The 20,741-nt window shown below is 40.8% G+C and overlaps 1 protein-coding gene and 1 pseudogene across 1 annotated transcript; both read left to right on the top strand.

The window, feature by feature from the left end:
* The first annotated feature begins 387 nt into the window (after positions 1-387).
* On the top strand, positions 388-589 carry LOC127140942 (uncharacterized; annotated as a pseudogene).
* A 7,483-nt stretch (positions 590-8,072) lies between these two features.
* Positions 8,073-12,833, top strand: LOC108874568 (serine/threonine-protein kinase pim-3-like). Its single transcript, XM_051068928.1, has 4 exons — positions 8,073-8,136; positions 11,837-11,887; positions 12,341-12,517; positions 12,649-12,833. The coding sequence occupies exons 1-4, from the start codon at positions 8,073-8,075 to the stop codon at positions 12,831-12,833; spliced, it is 477 nt and encodes a 158-aa protein (XP_050924885.1).
* The last annotated feature ends 7,908 nt before the right edge of the window (positions 12,834-20,741 follow it).

Genomic DNA, 20,741 nt, shown 5'->3' with positions numbered 1-20,741 from the left:
CCGACCTTTTATCTGTCAACAGGACGCTGGACTTGACTGACTGGTTTGGATGGGCCTCTGGGTCAAAACTCAACAGAGGCAAGACCCAAGCCCAACTTTATGGGCCATGGACGGCAACTGAAATGACAGGACTCCCCCTGACTGTGACACAGACTGACCAGAGAATACTGGGGGTCAAATTTGACAAGGAGGGGGAGGGAAAACAAATTGGCCAGACGTGGTAGGAAAAGTAAGGCAAAGACTAGGATACTGGGGACTTAGAGGACTGTAAAACCTGTAAAACCTCTTAAAAGTACTGTTTTCATTGTCTTAACTATGATTTTACAGATTATCCACAATTGTTGACAAGTTGTATTTTGATGTAGGGTGTATTTTTTTAATTATGCAAAAGTTTCTATGGAAAATGGAAATGAGTATCAATAAAGAAAGAAAAAAAAACTGTTCTTATCAGTTTAATATCTGATACGTCCCCTACCTGGGGACCATATATTAAATTGATTTTTGGATCAGGGAGCCGGAACGGGGGCTTGCTCCTTCCACTCCACGCATCTCCCGGTATTGCATTACCTCCAGGTACGGTGCACATTCTCTGGAAATGTGCAATGTAACTATAGAGTTTCGTGGGGGGTGTTTTTTCCAGGGGAGTCCCTTGCTTTTCTCACATTCCTTTATCGATAGGGTACAAGTTGCTCAAAGCCCTGATGCGGTTACTGAGTTGTACGCTTAGTGGTGCACTCTTGATTTTTCCGTTCCCCGGAGGTTGATCCGGGTGTACCGTCTCTCTTTTGCAGCTGGAAAAGAAGGTAAAGTAAGCAGTTCCCTCTATATAAGGGGATAACGTGTCCAACAGACCTTTAGAGACGGGAGCGTACACGGCTGCGAATTCCCCCAAATGCTAGTCTGGTTAACCCTAACTCCTAACCCTAACTGCACCCATATATGAGGACCAGAGAGCGTACAGAGCGTATCTCAGCAACGCAAGCTCAGAGAGACTTGTGTCTGGTGCCATTGGAAAGTTCACTGTGGAATTAGTGGAGGCACATGTGGGTGTCATGACTCTGCAACCACCACAGACAAAGCTATTCGTCAAAAACCAAGTTCACCCCCTTGCACTTCTGGCTAAAACTCTCTATCCCTAACCCTAATCCTAACCCCAACCCCCTTACCCGTCCAGGGTCCCAGTGGTGTGCTCGGCGTCCCCTATACTCCCTGTTCCTCTCTGTGCTTTTTGAGTGTACTTCCCGGACCCAGGGCTGTGGGGTGTTCCGTCACCCCACTTCCATCCATGACACTCCTCCTTCTCTTTCTCTGCCCCCCATCCCAATCAGGTTGGGGTTCTGATGTGCTAGAGTGCTCCCACCTTCTTAACAGCCCCTCTCTCTCTCCCTCTCTCTCTCTGTCTCGCTCTTACAAACACACACACACACACACACACACAGATTTTCAGACATCTTAAAATCACAAAACATGACGAATAGAACTTAAAGCCAATTTTGTGCAACATTTCAGGACCTCAAGACAATGAAATATGCCATTTAAACTTCAATTTACAAATTAAACTTCAATATAGGAACTAAGTTTAAAGTTACAGAGAAAGAGGACTCCACCCATGAAGATGGGAAAATGATGCGTCACAACCCTGTAATTTACAGCCTTTTCCACCAACCTTCAAGTTTACAACATATCTATCCATCTCCTTGAATTTCCTTCACAGAAGTCTCCAAAAGTGATTATGAGGAAAGGAGAAGAGGAGATATAAATGATGTCATAACCCTTTAATTTACAACATTTTCCACCATTCTTCATGTTTACAACATGCTTATCTATCTTCTAAAATTCATTTGTGAACAGAAGAAGACTCCAACAATGAAGATCAGAAAAGGAGAAGACAAGACAAAAATGGCGTCATAACCCTTTATTTACGGCCTTTCCCATCACCCTTCAGGCTTGAAAACAGGAATGTAATCCTTACTCACCTTCTTTCCTGGATAATTAGTCTCTTGTGCAACAGAGAACACAATTCTGATGGAAAAATATCATTTCTTGAATCACTTCCTGGTTCGGAGGCGCAAAGCATCATGGGAACATCATACAAGGTCACATTTAGGGAGAATAAGTGACAAATTTATGGAAAGGGACACATCTGTATACATTTTACAGACCCAACAGTAAAAATACACTCTTTTTAAACATAATTCTCAAAAAAGGAAGATTTTCATTTGAACACCATAATACAAAAGGTCTTGACAGAGAATGAGCTCACTCAGGCTTAGAGCAAAAACCTTGAACTACAAGCATGACTGTCTCCAGTTAAGTGCAGACTGCATTACCCAGTCTCTGGTTTTATAAGTAAAAACAAATTTGCTCACTTCCTGAGACCGTGTGTTAGGAAAATAAAACAGGAAGTAGATAAAATAAAACAGGTAGTTAGCCTAAATTTATTAAAACAAATAAAATAAATTAATTAAATAGCCCGTTTAGTTACTGATTATGTTTTATCATAAATTAGACTACTAATTACTCTATTTAGTGACACTATCTAGCCTAGCAGATTAGCTACAGACTTAGCTTATGAGGTTAGATATATAGCCTTTCATTGTTTTAAAAGCTAGTGAATCCAATAGCTCCAGTACTTGACATAGCACTTTCTAGCCTAGAGGCATAACTTAATTACTGATCTTTACAAGGACATTAATTAGCTTAGCCGACTAACCACTCTTAATTCTTAGGCTTATTAGACTTTTTTTTAGGGTCAAAGAGATATTCTAATAACCCTAACCCTAACGCTAACCCCTAACCCTAACCCCTAACCCTAACCCTAACCCTAACCCTGGCTCCACCGTGTGGGTTATCAAGGAATTTTCTGGGGTGAAAGACCCAATGTTGTCCTCTTTTTTGACCTGGTCCCTGCCTTTGGAACTTAGCTCTTACCAAAGTATCTTTGAGATTTTTATTTTTTCTTAATGCTAAGATTGGTTGGTAATACTTAAGTCGGTCGTGCTGCATCATGAATTTCTCAAAGTTTTTCTTAAGTTGATTTTGTAGGGGTAAGTAAAGTTTAGAATAGGTGGTGACTAGGGGGACTATTTTATCCAGGTCTCTGGTGCGATTCTCCCAGTGATGTCCCTGCACAGCAGCCTCAGCCCAGGAATCATCCTGTGAGCGAGCGGGAGCGAGGGTGGCCAGAGTGGTCTTTTTTTATGGTTCGTAGGAACCTTCTAGAGTAGCCCCTATTCCTTAGACTTTTAAAGAGAACCGAAATTAATTTCTGCATGTCTGCTTCACAGAATGAGATTCTATAGAAGCGAATAATTTGAGATTTAACTATGCCTCTAAATGTGTGTTTGGGGTGGTAGCTGGCCTTATGGAGAAGGGCGTGAGTGTCGGTCGGTTTGAAGAATGCCCAGGTAAGGAGTTTCTTGGTGTTACTCTTTAAATTTTCCAAAAAGACTGTAGTGTCTAGAAAATTGATCTCACAGGAATCTAGATTATATTTAACTTTAATGGAGGAGTGGTGATTGTTTAATACGTGGATGAACTCTTGAAATCTTTCCTCCCTTTTCCTCCCTTCACTTCTCCAGTGCTTCCCGCTCCCACTTGCTCATGTACAGGTTGGCATAGGAGGGTGTGTAGCGGTGTCCCATTGCCGTACCTTCCACTTTCAGACACTGCTTCTGATCGAACTCAAAGTCATTATATTTCAGACATACTTCCAGGAGTTGTAGAACCTCAATGTTGAAAGAAAATATTAGGCACTGGAAAGATACCTCTGTAAAGTCTGCACCGCTGCCGAATGAATGAGCACAGTCTGGGTTTTCGGCACAATGACCCAATACGTCGTCCACAAGGACGTGTGGCTCACCGATGTACGTTTTGAACAATTTCGGACAAAAGTGGACTTGGAACAGAGCCAAATGTTTGATCAGGCCATACGGAAAATTCTTGTTGGGTGGAGTAGTTATTTCTTAGTTTTGCTGTTGACTGTTAGAGAAAATCCCGATTATTATTGATTGCTATGTGAAATAACAGATCTGTCAGTGTTATTTAGGCACGTATAAAGCGTCTGTCTTCAGCAGCCGCTGCGGCTTACGGCCACACCACTCTGAGCGCGCCTACAGGTGGAGCAGGTTGAGTGTGAGAGAAGCAGAGTGAAGTGCATACTCTGTCTTTTTGTTTCAAATTAATTCCTGGTGGAGATAGGTTGAGAGAGTGTTTTTTGTTTTTTTTTCCAGCGGTGAACATACTCCCCAGACAGCGGCTGCTGTTTGGGGAAAATTCAAGAAAATTTATAACTGACGGCAATCATGGCAAAGGACAATGGAGGACGGCATGCGCTCGGAGGAGACAAAGAAAAGATAACATATGAAAGAAGATTGACAGTGATGGCGGAGATAGACGGGGAAGACGACATATCGATGATGGAGAAGGTGAAATTCACTGAAGATGTGAAGTCCCTGCTGTACGCGGCCAAGTTTGAGACAGCGGGAGGGACTGAACATTTTCGTGTTATTCATGACAGGCAAGTGAAAGTTTGCCGGCTGTGTATACAGCCGGGGCACGTGGTACGAGACTGTCCGACATTTAAAAGTTTTAAATGTGGAAACCAGGGGCACTATGCATGTGAGTGTGTGGGGACAGAGAAATGTAATGACTGTGGGGAGAGACTGGCTTTGTGTGTGTGTGTGGAGCGTCAGCGGTGTTCAGAGGAGAAACGCGCTACTCCGACATATCTTCCAGTCGGGAGGAGATGGTGGAGGCGGAGGAGGACCTGACGGTGGAGAGGGAGGAGGCGGAGATCGGCGGCATGCGGATCTGGTCGCTGGAACATTATTTGCTTACCAGAGACTCACTGGACTGATGAAATTATGGACGGTATGAGAAGATTTTGGAGGGGAGGTTTTTTTTGTTTGAATGCTTGTCTGTTGGAGGAGTTAGCGTATTAAAAAAGTGTTGTAGACTGTATAGTGCGGGAAACAGAAAACCCGTTGTTTGAACTTAATACATGTACGTGGTGGGAGAAGGTGAAAAGTAAAATAAAGCGACTAAGCATAAGATATGCGAAACGGAGGATTTTTTTTTAAGAAAAAAAAGGAATTGGAACTGAGGGATGAGCTAGAGAAGGAGGAGGGAAGATCTGATTTGGACACAGAAAGGGTGTTAAATCTGCAGTGTAAGCTGGAAAACCCGGAGAAAGAGAAATTCATGGGGGCTATAATAAAGAGTAGGGCTAATTATGTGGTGGAGGGGGAAAAATGCACAATTTTTTTTATGAATCTTGAGGGAAAGAGACAGAGGAAAAATTTTATTTGGGAGTTGGAAAAGGACACGGGTGAAAAAATAAGCAATTATGTGAGTATTTTCGAGGAGGTGCAAACTTTTTATGAGAGGTTGTTCAAAAAGGAAGGAATTAATAATGATTTAGTGAATAGGGTGCTGAGCACGGTGGGGGTTGAGCTCTCGGTGGAGGACAAGAGGATGTGTGATGAGGGGATTACCATTGAGGAAATTAGAGAAGCGATTAATCAAGCTAAAAAATACAAAAGTTCGGGTTCAGATGGGCTGACAAATGAATTTTATAAAACTTTTATTGATTTATTGGCTCCAATACTTCTGAAACTTTTTGCTTGTATGGAGGAAAGACAGGAGGTGCCTGATTCGATGGTGACTGGGATTATAACGATCCTGTATAAGAACAGAGGAAGCATAAATAAATTGGAAAACTACAGACCATTAAGTTAAACTGCGATTATAAAATACTAACGGAAATCTTTGCAAACAGAGTAAAGAGGGTCGCGGGACGTATTTTATTAAGTGTTGATTTGAACAAAGCCTTCGACAGAGTTGAACACAAATATTTATGGCATTGGGTAAATTTGTTTTTGGGGATAGGATAATTTCATGGCTGAAATTGTTATACGATCAGGCTAAAGGGAAGGTAAAGGTTGACGGTACGTTAACTGAGGTTTTTAAACTGGGAAGGTCTATCAGACAGGGATGTCCATTGTCTGCTATTTTATATAGCATTTCTGCAGAGCCATTGGCAACATTGGTGAAGCAGGACAAGAGGATTTTAGGTGTTGATATTCCGTTTGGTAAGAAAAGTCTAATCTATCAATTTGCTGACGACACAAATTTCACTGTTAAAAATTTAGAGAGTGTTGATTTTATTATGGAGGATTTAAAAATTTATGGAGGTGCATCGGGTGCAAAAATTAACATTGATAAAACTGAAATAATGTTTTTTGGGGAGGTGAGGAACAAAAATTGTGAGCTCCCATTTAAGATAAAGGAGGATTTTATCAGGATCTTGGGGATTAATTTAGGACCAAAGGAAAAAGAGGCCAGGGATGAAACGTGGACAGGGGTGTTGAATAAAATTAGAAATACGTTAAATTTTTGGAAATTAAGACAGTTGAAATTGAAAAGGACAGTGCTTGTGGTAAATGTGCTGCTGTTGTTAAAAATTAATCAGTCTGAGCGCACCTACCGGTGGAGCAGTTTGTGTGTGAGTGATACAGAGTGAAGTGCAAATACTCTTGTTTTTTGTTTCTTATTAATTGTCAATGGAGATCGGTGGTTAGAGAGATTTTTTGTTTTTTTTAGTGGTGAATATACTCCCCAGACAGCGGCTGCTGTTTGGGGAAATTTAAAGGAAAATTTAAAGAAAAGTTATAACTGACGGCAATCATGGCAAAGGACAATGGAACGGCAAATGGAGGACGGCATGCGGTCGAGACAAAGACAAGATTACATGTAAAAGAAGATTGACGGTGACGGCGGAGATAGACGGGTGTCATGTTCTATGTGGGTTTTGACTGTATTTGTCTTTTCTCCCCCTACTGGTGTTTTAGGGTAATTCATTCATTTTCTTATTTAGGTCTAGCCTTTGTTCTTATAGGTAGATTAGATCACATGACACTGTTAGGTCATAGTATAGAGACTTTGATCAAAAGTCTCTGATCTCAGAAGCTAAGCAGGGTCGGGCCTGGTTAGTAGTGATGGGTCGGTTGTGAACGAAACAGCTCTTTGAAATGAACGATGGGAGCTGGCTCCTTATTGGGATCTGTGTTTTTTTTTTTCTTTCTCTCACCCTCTCTCTCTCACTTTTTTCTCTTAACGCCGCACATGATTGGTCAGTATGTGTTTGTGCCTTGTGTTTGCGCTGAGCAGACGGGGGAGGGGCAGTAGTTACACTCGCAGCAGCAGTAGCACACGAACAGAGGGAGAGAGAGAAAGAGAGCCAGGGGCAACAAGAAGAGACAACATCGACACATTAGAAAGGTATAGTAAATGAGTGACACCAGGAAAAGAAGCAAAATCTGGAACCATTTCAATTTTATTGACAATACAAAGGCAGAGTGCAGAGTCTGCAAGAAAAGAATCATATAGAGCCGGCTCCACATCAACATCAGTCCCCTCTGAGAGAATCTTCTCCAAAACAGGGCAGCTAATTACTGACAGAAGAAACCGGATCAGCTCCTCAAAGCTGAGGCACTTGGTATTTCTAAATGCCAACTTTTACCTTAATTAAAAATCTGGGTGTTCATTTTTTTTTGTTTTGCATATTTTAATCTATATTTTATTGTGTTGTGGTTTGCAGTGTTTTGTGTTGTTTCACTTTAAATTTGTTTAAAAGGAAAAAGCTGAAAATTTAAATAGTTAAAAGTTGAATCATAAATAGTTGGTTTTTGTATTTTATAATTTCTTTTTTACATTTTATGTGGAGTGAATAAATAAAAGCATATTTATATAATAAACATATATAAATAATAGACATGTTTTTTTAGATTAGTAATTCATTTTGTGCATCATTTTATATTGTTGTTGATAATAAATTAATTAAAGCAACAAAACAACCTGAAGAGCCGCTTGGGAGCCAAAAGAGCTGGCTCTTTTTAGTGAGCCGAGCCAAAAGAGCCGGTTCTCTAAAAAGAGCCGTAATTCCCATCATTACTGTGGAGACACACAATTGGTCCATTTACGATGGCGTCCTAGACTGCGACTGGGAGTCTACGGTCTGCTCGACCAATCAGAAGGTGCAACTGTCTACAGTGACCGCAGACTGTTGTAAGATGGGTATGATGGGCTCCCCGTCTCTCAGCATGGACCTGCCGGCGAAGCTCCACCTGCAGCAAGGTAACAGTGCCAGCCGATGTTACACCGTCTTCCGCAACCCTGACTCGATGCAACTGTAACTTATTTACATCACTCAATCGGAAGAGTCACTTAATAACATGTCCCAGCAATATAACCGCCATTTTCTAAACTTTATTATTCAGTCAACATGTAAGTGTTTGCTACTTTTATTCAACCTGCTGAGACCCCGCGTCCTCATACATCTCATTTTGGGTTTGCCTGTTTAAGGAAGTAGGTTTAGTGAAGTTAGTTGACTGAGAGTTGAAGGATTTTTGGTTTCACAAAGCCAGTTCATCTTAACTGTGGATCAGTTATAATGGCAACATAACCCATGATGTTCATCTGTTTGAACATTTCCCTTTTCTTCCCTTTTCCCTACCAATATCACTTATCTGAAAAACATTTCCCGCCCTCTTATTGTTCATGACATGTATTGCACCAGGCCTGGTGGCAGCAAAATATGAACACAATTCCAACACAGCTGTCATCTTTTACACACAACAACTCAAAATTTAACACACATTTTTAATGATGTGATCAGACCAGTTGGGCAGGATAAAAGTCAGTTTAGAGTGCACAGGTGGCACACGTGCATCCATCTACAATGGACAGAAACATACAGAGAGGCAGAGGAGGAAGAGTTGATGTGAGAGGTGGTGGACGAGGAAGAGGCAGAGGAAGACCAAGAATAATCATTACTCATGAAATCTGGGCAACTACTGCATCATCAGGACATTCAGAGAAGAGAACAGGTAATTGTTTCTTGCTGTACAACATTTGACACACTACACTGTAAGTACTGTAATGTTCATTACAATACTATTTCACTGACTGTATAGCTTTGTATGTGTATTTTCCCCTTTGTAGAATTGAAAGACGACCAAATGAGGGTGGAGGGACTTTTCTCCCAACAAGAAGCACTCATTGTTGACGTGGTCCTTCAAAATAATGCCATCCGACTCTGTGAAATCCGGCAGAGAGTGATTGAAGACAATTTAACTTTGATGGAATCAACAGTGTGTCTCTGTCAACTATTGGCTGTGTCCTCCAATGCAACAGACTTAGCATGAAGCAAGTGTACAAAGGACTGTTTGAGTGCAACTCTGTAAGAGTCAAACATCTAAGATATCAGTATGTGAAAATAAGTGTAGCCTTACTTTCAGCACTGATGCTTCCAGTACAATTCAATGCTTATAGGCTTACTGTTACTGTAGGCTAGTAGTTGCAGTTGCTATTTTTACTGTACTGTAAACTATATTGTAATGTCCGTAAATCTGGAGTGAATATACTATAAATAGACTAGTCCCTGGCCGGTGTGGTGGCTATGTCACCCTCTGTGCAGCCAGTAAGTAACTTGGGGGTTCTCCACCGTCACTGTGGAGTCTAGTCAAAGCTGGGTTCAGTACACCAGATGGTTTTTCCCCTGTTGCCTGTCAAGGGCAAATGCTGCCTGTGACATGGATGAAGTCCTCTGACCAGACCCTGGACACAGGGTGGACACACAGAGTATGAATCTCAGTGACTTTGATTGTGTAGTAATGTGCTTTTCATTTAGGTTTTTTTTTTTAATGAAAGTGCTGAATGTAAATTGTAGACTATAATTTTTTGCTAAATGCATTTACAATAAACATTTTCTGTTAACTACATGCCCTGGGTGCTGTGTCCTAAATTATTTGATGTAGTGTCTAATGAATGTTCTGTGGTGAACATAGTTTTACTTGCTCTGTGTATAATCTGAACACATTGTTTAGTTTTGAACACATGATAACTGGTTTTGAGGTGATAGTTTGATTTTAGGGGTTTTGTAAATGTAGTTTGAATTTTTGGATTTGTGTTTAAGGTTTTGAGAAAATAGGTGGAAGTTTCAAGAAATGTGTTTTATCAAGTCCCAAGAACTTGAAGTTTTAGGTGTGTACAAATCATTTTGACATCTTTTATGTTTTTTTCATAATCTCAGTTTAACTTTTAGGGTGGTTTTGATCCTTCTCTGTGTTTGTAATGAGTGTGTATTTTATTGTTGGATTAAGGCAGTGTTTTTCTTTAAAATCCCTGTATGAAGAGAAGGGTGTTAAAGTGAAACGACAAATCTAGAAACGTTTTTTGTGGGGTTACAGATTTTGGTGCGACACTCTATTACCATCCAAATAACTCCTAATCCTGTTTTCTGCTGTGTGTGTGTAGCCAAGGAGGACAAGCAGCCGTGTGAGAAACTGTACTGACTGGACTCGGTTCTAGGCAAAGGAGGATTTGGTACCATATACTCTGGTGTTCGCTTAGCTGAGGGTTGCCAGTAAGAATGAGAGCTGCTTTGTTTTGGCCAAAGCCTTCAAAATAAAAGCAACGCTAATTACTGCAAATGTATTCTTGTCAACCAACATCACTGTGCAATGCATTCTGGGATCTGCGTGGCCATATTGTGAGGCAATGAAAGAAAAACAAGACTGATCTGACTCATGATATATTGTATATTTGTACGTGTACCATACTTAAAACCATGTTGAAAGAACCTGGAACACACTGAGACAGACTTCTACGGAACTTCTACTAGAAAAATGGCATACATTGAAAATATCAATCTGTATGAAATTCAAGAGTGAAAACCCCAATGCTTTACCTCCCCTCACATTCCCCAACATTTTCATGCATCTTGCACATTGTAACCTAAATGATATTCTCTTATGTAACATTGCGTACTTCAGAGCGACAGGTGCAGTGTTGGAGCCAGTCAGGATTTGTCCCATCCATTTCATATGCTGGTTTACCTTGAAGGAGACAAAAATATATCAACACTGTAAAAGTAAATTTGCAACCAACAGGCAAATGAAAACTTTACGTTTCCTCTCACAGCTAACTAGACTGTGTTTAGACTTACACTCACCAGAACAGAAATGTCTTGAGCACACTTTAAAGGATAAAATAAAAATAAACAAACCACTGCACACTGACTTGTAGTCACTATACTATGATTTATTTGTAGTGAACCACGCGTTTCACATGTAGGGTCATCAGGTTCGCCTCAGGTATTCACGGTTGTGTTTAAATGCCTGACACCTGACTGTACTTGTGGTTTTACTTCTCACTTTTAAGGATCTTGGGATGCTGGAAAAGTTTATGTTGGTACGTCTGACGGCTGATATCCAGGCCGTGGATATCTTAAGTCGTAGACGTAACTTCATTCACATTGCTTCCACACAGGAAAACAATAAAAGAACACTCTGTTCAGTATTTCCTTGCCTTGTCAGTCGTGTGAGCAGATGTTGCATCCCATGACACAGCAAGTTGTAACCATGTTATAACAAAAAAATTGTAACAATGAAGGTTGCGTCACGTTGACAAACTCTGTTACTGTAGATTGAAAATTTATTTTTGACTTAAATAGCAGCTGAAAGAACATTCTCTCCACCTGGCCCATTTTAGATTTTGATTTTCTGAGCACTTCACTGTTTAAAATGTGAGCGCCTCCAATGTCCTAAAATACTTAGTGAAAAAATCAGTTTCTGTGTTTATTCATAACATAATATTCTTTCTTTTCTTATCTTAGAGTTTTGCATTTCAGCTGTTACTTTCGTTATCACCGTCATCAGCATCCAGATGGAGACATGTTTTTTTTTTTTTAATTGATCAAGTTTACTGCATTGTGTACTATCTGTTCTCAGTCTAATTGATGGTTGTGTCTGTTGTGGTATTTTACATGATTAAGATTTTGGCTCAGGTGCCTTCATCAAAGACACTGCCTACACTGACATGCATGGTGAGTCTGAACATCCTGAAAAATCATTATCAAGGCACTGTTTCCTGTTAGTTTGGCTTTGTAGGGTTGTTAGAACAAACATGGAAAATAATCTGAAAGTGTTTCAGATATTTGGACAGATTATATGAATTCTAAATGTACATTTCAGGTTTATCCACATTCATGTGGATATGATAGTCAGAATAACCATGAGGACCAATTATAAGACTAATAATAATAATAAGTCTACACTACATGCCCTCACCCAAAACAGGAGGACAGATGAGCAGCATCTTTGTTCTGCTCAGGAAGTATTTTCCAAAAACACCAGCTGTTACTCTTCTGACCTGCACCCCTTGCTAACAGGCAGCACAGTCACTCTGCACACTCACTCTAAAATGCTATACATCTCTGATTCACCTTACTGTTTTATGCTGACAAATCTATAAAATACCCGATGCCCCCTTTCTCCAGGTACACCGATGTACAGTCCACCAGAGTGGTTCCAGTTCCATCGGTACCATGGTCACTCAGCCACTGTCTGCTCGCTTGGTCTGTTGCTTTATGACATGGTGTGTGGGAACATCCCCTTCAAAAAGGTTGAAGACATCCACAGAGGACAGATTGACTTTAGATGCAAAATCTCCACAGGTCCGTCTGAGTGACATCTGCTCAGGCAGGTTTCACATTGATCTCCATGCACCATGTCTATTAAGTATGGTCTTTGCTGCTGTTTATTATTTACCATTGCCCTTCTTCACCTCCATGTGTTTCTGTCACAGAGTGCCAGCAGCTGATTGGCTGGTGTCTGAGCCAGCAGCCTTCTCACCGGCCAACCCTAGAGCAGATCCTCCTCCACCCCTGGGTGACTGGCAGCAACAGTCAGCAGAAAGACAACATCATCTTTCATGCCATTACAGCTGCCTCTTCCTCATCCTCCTCCTCCTCAAACCAGCAGAGCCCCTGACTGGTCAACAGCACGCTGCCAAGGGCCACGACTTGCACTTGCTTGATAGTTGTCCTTTGGTGTTTTCAGTTTCCTTCCAGGTGTTTTTTTATGTGACATAAAAAAATTATAATAATAGAATAATTTTAGGTTCAAGGTTTTGTGTAGTCTCACATTTGGTTTAAAAGTTTTGACAAATGACTTTTGGTTATTACAGTTTTTGATGTTTTCTATGTAAAATTCTGACAGGAAAAAGTTTGCTAAATTAAACCTTTTGTATATACACTCATTTTCTGTGTAATGTGAAAAGTGTAGGGAGGCAGAAAATTAAGCTCTTCATGGGCTTTCCCATTAAAGAAACCAAAGTTAACATTACTGAGTAACTTTAAATAAAAGTTTAAAAGGTACAGATCACAAAATGTTATCTCAAGACACTTTTCAAAATAGAGCCAGTGAAATTTGTTTTATAAAGCAAGCACCTGGCAACAGCAGCAAGGAAAAACTCCCCTTTAACAGGAAGAAACCTAGAACAGAACCAGGACTCGCGGGCGGCCATCTGCCTTTACCAATTCATCTAAAAGAGAGAAAAAGACGAGGATGAGAGAGAGGAACAGAGAGATCGTTATGTTGAAAATCTATATATTAATGATTAAAAAACTCTGAAGGGCCTGTGTATAGTTTGAAATATTTAGAATTTCATTAAATACAGACTGTGTATTCTCAGATACAGGTTACACTGTCAAACAGCATAAAAAGTGTTGCTGCAAATGAATACATATAAATATCAAATGAACTGAACGGTTAAACAAGATGTCACATAATACATAAGGTGATCCTTAATTTTAAGATTAATTACCTTAATTATCCACTAAAAACTGCTTAAGAAAGCTGTGTCCTCACTTTCTGAGTATTTCAGAATCTGCTGATCTAGTGGGATTTTCACAGACAACCATCTGCAGGGTTTACAGAGAATGATCTGAAACATAGAAAATATCCAGTGAGCAGTAGTTGTGTGGACAAAAATGCCTTGTTGATGTCAGAGGTCAGAGGAGATGGGCAGACTGGTTTGATATGATGGAAAAGGCAGCAGTAACTCAAACAACCACTCATTACAACCATGGTATGCAGAATACCACCTCTGAACACACAACACATGGAACCTTGAAGCAGATGGGCTATAGCAGCAGAAGCAGAAGCCACTCCTGTCAACTAAGAACAGGAAACTGAGGCTACCACTTGCACAGGTTCACCAAAATTGGACAATAGCAAATTGGAAAAATGTTGCCTGGTCTGATGATTCTCGATTTCAGCTGCGACATTCAGATGGTAGGGTCAGAATTTGGTGGGGGGATATTTTCTTGGCACACTTTGGGCCCCCTAGTACCAATTGAGCACCATTTAAATGCCACAGCCTACCTGAGTATTGTTGCAGACCATGTCCATCCCTTCCCTTTATGACCACAGTGTAACCCAGCTTCTGATGGCTGCTTCCAGCAGGATAATGCACCATGTCACAAACCTCAAATCATCTCAAACTGGTTTCTCGAACATGACAATGAGTTCACTGTACTCCAGTAATCTCCACAGTCACCAGATCTCAATCCAACAGAACACCTTTGGGATGTGGTGGAGTGGGAGATTCACATCATGGATGTGCAGCTGACGAATCAGCTGTGAGATGCTGTAATGTTAATATGGAACAAAATCTCTGAGGAATGTTTCCAACACCTTATTGAATCTATGCCACGAAGAATTAAGGCAGTTCTGAAGGCAAACGGGGTCCAACCTGGTACTAGCAAGGGGTGTACCTAATAGAGTGGCCAGTGAGTGTATAACAATGTTAAATATGTGTCATGTGCTTCTGTATTTTCTTCTGTGTTTTCTCAAAAATATTTTTGTTTACATTAACAGATGGTGTTGGAAGGTATAGAGGAGCTACAGAGAGAAGAAGCAACAGGCTGCTACTGTCCCCAAGTCACAAAGATGGCACAATGTCACAGATGAACAAGTCCCATTTGTGGCTTAAAATACACTGATATTGTCCAGCACCTAAGACTCACTGAATAGGTTGTCATTAGAACCGAGCTGACTCTTTTGTGCAAATGACCTCATCGACAGTGTTTTGTAGAACTTTTAAGAAAACTTAATTCATTTTCAATGCAGTCATTTTTTTGATTACTGTATTTGAACTGTTTTGACTACTTCTACAGCTTTATGCAAGTCTGAGTATGTTAATCAACTTGACAAGCTCCTGCTAAACATCCCCCAGTTGAAGGTATGTTTTTGGAGTTGTGTGGTCCTTGTGTGTTTTTCCTGGGTGTTGGTGAGGCAGCTCTACATTTAAAATACATCACCATTACAGATGTACAGGTGTGGAATAAGATTGTGCAATGCAAATTCTGACATTAAAGAGACCTCCACATAGGACCTGGTAGTATACTGAGTGACCCTGAGGAAAACTGTTGTGAATTGGAAAGAAGTGTTGGTTATTTCAGAGCCAAAGCACCCCACCAACCACCAACTCTGTGTTAATGTAGAGTACTGCAGATTTTTACAGTAAAAGGATTTTAAATGTAGGACCTGGGTTATAAGTTATATGTTAATCTGATGATTTGGATGTCTTCTAATTTATATAATAGAAGACTGTCCTACTTTATGATCCTTCTTGGTGTATTATGCCTGCAGTACTAGAACAGACAGTATGGTGTGTAAGTGTTTAAGAGACTGTCTATAGGGACTTTAGCAGTCTTATGGCCTGTGGGATAAAGCTGTTGCAGAACCTGGCTGTTCTGCTTTTAAGGCTCAGATACCTCCTGCCAGAGGCCATCACAGAGAACAGTCTATGGTGGGAGTGTGTGCAGTCTCTGGTGATGTTGATAGCCTGTGACAAACGGTGTTTCTGGCTAATCTCCGGGATGGAGGGAAGAGAAGTCCCAGTGATCTTCTCCGCTGTTCTAACCACTCTCTGTAGGCACTTCCAGTCTGCAGCCATAGATGCAGTTGGCCATAATGCTCTCTACAGTGCTTCTGTAAAAAGTGATGAGGATGGAAGGGGGAAGGTGTGATCCTCCAGAGAAAGTGCAAACACTGCTGCGCACGCTTTGCCAGGGACCCAGCGTTTACAGTCCAGTTTAGGGTATCTGTGATGTGGACCCCTAGGAACTTTGTGCTTCCCACTACCTTTACTGCCGTGTTGTTGATCAGCAGTGGTGAGTGGCCAGGCTGGTTCTTCCTTAAGTCAACAATGATCTCTTTTGTTTTTTGATGTTCAGGATCAGGTTGTTCCTGATATTTGAAAGGTTGTTCCACCTCCTCTCTATAGGCCCAGTCGTCGTCATCCTGGATGATGCCCACTACCATCGTCTCATCAGTGTGTCATATAGTAATGATATGAGAGCAGTGAGAGTGGCAGTATAATAACACTTAAGATAATACAAATAGTAGTAGATCCATAATGATGGGGCTAATGATCAGAGCAGCAGGTGACACACAGGTCACTGGTGCAATTGAAAGCTGTTGCAAGGAGGTCTGCTGTGTCTCCCAGAACAGTCTCAAGAGTGTGGAGGAGATACCAGGAGATGAGCCGTTAAACAAGGAGAGCTGGACAGGGCTGTATAACAGCAACAACCCAGCAGCAGGACCGGTATGTGCTCCTTTGTGTGAGGAAGAACAGGAGGACTAGTAACACCTAACTAGTGGAAGACACTAATGCCTGATACCAGGGATATCAAATAAACGCTGAAACAGCTTTCCATAGTGTCCCAGACATTAATCGTTTAGTATTACATTAATCTTTTTATAACATTAAAGCACGTCATATATCAATTACATATTGCATTTAAAATTGCTTCTATGTATTTCTTGTATGAATGACAATGTCAGAGTCCAACAGACAAAACGACCCACAGAGCAGACCCGAGACAGTAGGATAAGGTGAGGCAGTTTATTCACAAGAATAAGTGAAGGCAGGCAGAAGTACAAAATCGCAAGGCAAAAATCAGGTCTCAAGAAACAAACTTGGTCAAAATCACGAAGAACTAATCACAGGGGAAACGCAGGAAAGCTACACACTAGGACGCAGACAATCTGACAAAGACACACTGGGGAAACAGGCTTATATACACAGGAGGGGAGGAGATAATGAGACACAGGTGAAATCAATGGGGCAATCACACACGGGAAGACAAGACACCTAAAATGAACACAAACAAGAAGTAAGGAAAACCAAAAGAATAAAACAGGAAATCAAACAAACTACACAGTAAAGGGACTGACAGACAACATGAAAAAAATGAATTGAGCATTGATCACCTTTTCATAGTAAATTAACTTACAGTCCATTCACACTGTACTGTGCATATTTGCTTTTAGTGAACTTGATGAACATATTTATCAGCACTTCATGGATTTTTCCTATTTTTTTTCCAAATCTAAAGCATTATAGAAAATCAAAACGCATATAGTGCCAACTTGAAATAGCTGTGCCATACTGAGATCATGTGTGAGATCAAGTTCAGAGAGGCTAGGAACACTTTTCAGTGTATTTAGAGCCAAACCATGGCTTCCTACATGAGGCAGTTTTGAGAGTGTAGGAATTACATGTCATCAAAAAAAGGGAAATGATCAAATATATTTTACAAGCCATAGTTCTGGCAAACAAACATTATATAAACAAATGTTTAACAAAACCTCGAACAGAGCTACAACTGCTCTCTTGAGTTATATTAGAAATTTACCAGAAAATGAAGCAAAGGCTGGAGGAGTTAAATCAGCGCTGCTGTGCCCAGGATTTGAACCGGGGTTGCTGCGGCAACATCACACAATGCTAATCACTATATGATCATGGCTACTCAAGTTTATGAACTTGTTTAAAAATACACTGACGTTGAGACTGTGATTAACATGATGATCAATATTACAAAAAAGGTAATATTGCTGGACATTAACATGAAACAGTGCTGTAGTTTACTCTGTTTAATGGCAGTGTGTAAATGTCTGGAGCAGGCAGGTGGAACAAACAGTCTGCTGACCTGGACTCATTAAATGGTGCGTACAGGCCAGCGGATTAATTATGATGTCAAGTATAGCCCCTAAAACTGGACCTAAAGTTTACATTTCATTGACATTAAAAGTGTGAAATTAAATCCACATAATCAACATTTACATACTTCTCAGTATGTAAAGGATAACAAACCCAACATGAGAGCCTTTCATTTAAAAAAAAAACAAAACAAAAAAGTTGACCTCCAAGTGGCATCAAACATTAACAGATACAGAAACTCAAAGATACTCTTTCGCCCAGCATTCTGAAGCCCAACCCTCTAGTATGTTCCCCAAAGCTAGTCCCTTTCAGGGTCTTTTAGTGGCCTTGAACAATCCAATGCAGCAAAATATTTTTTTTTGTAGCAAAAAACTTTATTTACCTCCTCATCAATAGCGACAATTGGCCAGAGATCAGCAAAGGCCATCATCCCACAGGCAGAGGCTTAAGAAGTGTCTGCAGACTGTAACTAACAAACTGTGCAAGTGTATGAGGCAGATTCAGCCAAATTTCAGTGTGCTGAGTCAGCACACTTACACTCTGTCTGAACATTAGGACAAATGACTACTCCATCTATGAAAAAAGAAAGAGACCCAAATTTAACCAAAATTTCAGGAGGTCTTTGAAGATCAACTTTTCAGTATGTAAAGGATAATAAACCCAACATCTACCCTTGAGTGCCTTTCATGTAAATAAATAAATAAATAAATAAAACTCTACGTTGACCTCCAAGTGGCATTAAATATTAAAAGAAGACTCACAGAGACTCTACTGTCCAGTAGTCTGAAGCCCAAACATTTAGCATCTTCCCTAGGCTAATCCTTTTCAGGGCTCTTGTAGTTGCCTTAACCATAGTGTTTCAATTTAGTGTCCCGCACAGGTCATCAAATGCTACTTTCATTTAATAAAAAAAACCCTGAGTTGATCTCCAAGTAGCATCATATGTTAACAGAAGACCCACAGAGAACCTGATGTCTAGGAATTTGTGAAGCCCAATATTCTGACAATCTTCCCGGGCTAGTTTTAGTTTTAGTTTGTTCAGGGATCATGTAGGGGCCCCAAACCATGGTGGTTCAATTTAGTGTCCCATACAGGTCATCCAATGCTACTCTGTAGCCAAAATTGAATTCTTATTCTTATTATAACTATTTAATCCTCTTAAAGAGTTATAATGTGATCAGGAACAGCAATGACCATCTGCCCACTGGCTGAGACCTGAGAAGTTGAACAAGCCATTGACCAGTCTCTGCACCATATGACTAACAGACTTTGCAAGTATATGACCGAGGCCTGTTAGCCTGTAAATTTAGCTTTTGTAAAAGCTAACATATATGGTGGCACTAGGACACATGACTTGTATATCTACCACATCAGGACGTGTCCAAAGTTGACCCCAAATTTCAAGAAGTCACTCAAGACCAGCTTCTCAATATGTAATGGCTCATAAACCCAACATCTAGCCTTCAGAGCCTTTAATGCAAAAAAACTCAGAGTTGATCTCCAAGTGGCATCGGACATTTAACAGAAGACTCACAGAGACCCTACCATCGAGCACTCTGAAGCCCAACCCTCTAGTATCTTCCCCAAGGCTAGTCCCTTTCAGGGTCTTTTAGTGGCCTTGAACCGTAGTGTTTCAATTTAGTGTCCGGCGCAGGTCATCCAATGCTACTTTGTAGCAAAAAACTTTATTTACCTCCTCATCAATAGCGACAATTGGCCAGAGATCAGCAAAGGCCATCATTCCACAGGCAGAGGCTTAAGAAGCTCAATAAGCCATTAGCCAGTTTTCGCAGACTGTGGCTAACAGTGTATGACTGAGGCCGATTCAGCCAAATATTGGTGTGCTGACTTGCACTCACTTTTGTTGCAAAGTCTGTCTGAACATTAGGACCAATGGCTACTCCATCTATGAAAAAGAAAGACCCAGATTTGACCAAAATTTCAGGAGGTCTTTGAAGACCAACTTCTCAGTATGTAGAGGATAACAAACCCAACATCTACCCTTGAGGGCCTTTCATGTAAAAAAAACAAAACAAAACAAAACAAAACTCTAAGTTGACCACCAAGTGGCATCAAACATTAACAGAAGACTCATAGATACTCTACCATCCAGTTTTCTGAAGCCCAACCCTCTAGCATCTTGCCTAAGCTAGTTCTTTTCAGGGCTCTTATAGTGGTCTCAAACCATGGTGCTTCAATTTAGTGTCCCACACAGGTCATTAAATGCTACTTTGTAGCCAAAACTTTATTTACATCCTCATAAATAGGTGAAATTGGCTAGGGATCAGCAAAGGCCATCAGCACACTGGCTGAGGCCCAATAAGTTGAACATGCCACTGGCCAGTCTCAGCAGCATGTGACTAACAGACTGTGCAAGAGTATGAGGCTTATGCAGCCAAATAATAAGTGTACCGACCTGCACTCACTTTTGTTGCAAAGCTGAGGTCTAGGACCCATGATTACCAAACCCTAACTGAAGACTAGGACCCATGATTTGTCCACCTACCACAACAGGAAGTGACCCAAATTTGACCACAAATTTCAGGAGGTCATACATACTGCAAAGACCACCTTTGCAGTATGTAAAGGCTTAAAAACCCAACATCTACCCTAAAAAGGCCTAGCCGTGGGGAAGATGCAAGAGGGTTGGGCTTCAGAAGGCTGGACAGTAGGGTCTCTGTGTTATGGCATCCTCCTCATGTGTCCTCCTCTTGGGCTGTGTGTGTATGTGTGTGTGCTTTCTTGCAGGGGCGTGATGCTGCGCTGTTTGCTGGTCTCACCTATTCTCCATCAGCTCATCAGATCAGAACATCTATCCTGGATCCCAGTCACAAGCTGCCAGATCGTCCCTGTTTACCACGTGGTAACACAGGCTGCTCAAGATTCAG

Source organism: Lates calcarifer, unplaced genomic scaffold (assembly GCF_001640805.2).
Source record: "Lates calcarifer isolate ASB-BC8 unplaced genomic scaffold, TLL_Latcal_v3 _unitig_5474_quiver_733, whole genome shotgun sequence".
NCBI lineage: Eukaryota > Metazoa > Chordata > Actinopteri > Centropomidae > Lates > Lates calcarifer.
The sequence above is the reverse complement of the archived record's forward strand: the minus strand, read 5'-3'. Positions and strand labels throughout refer to the sequence as shown.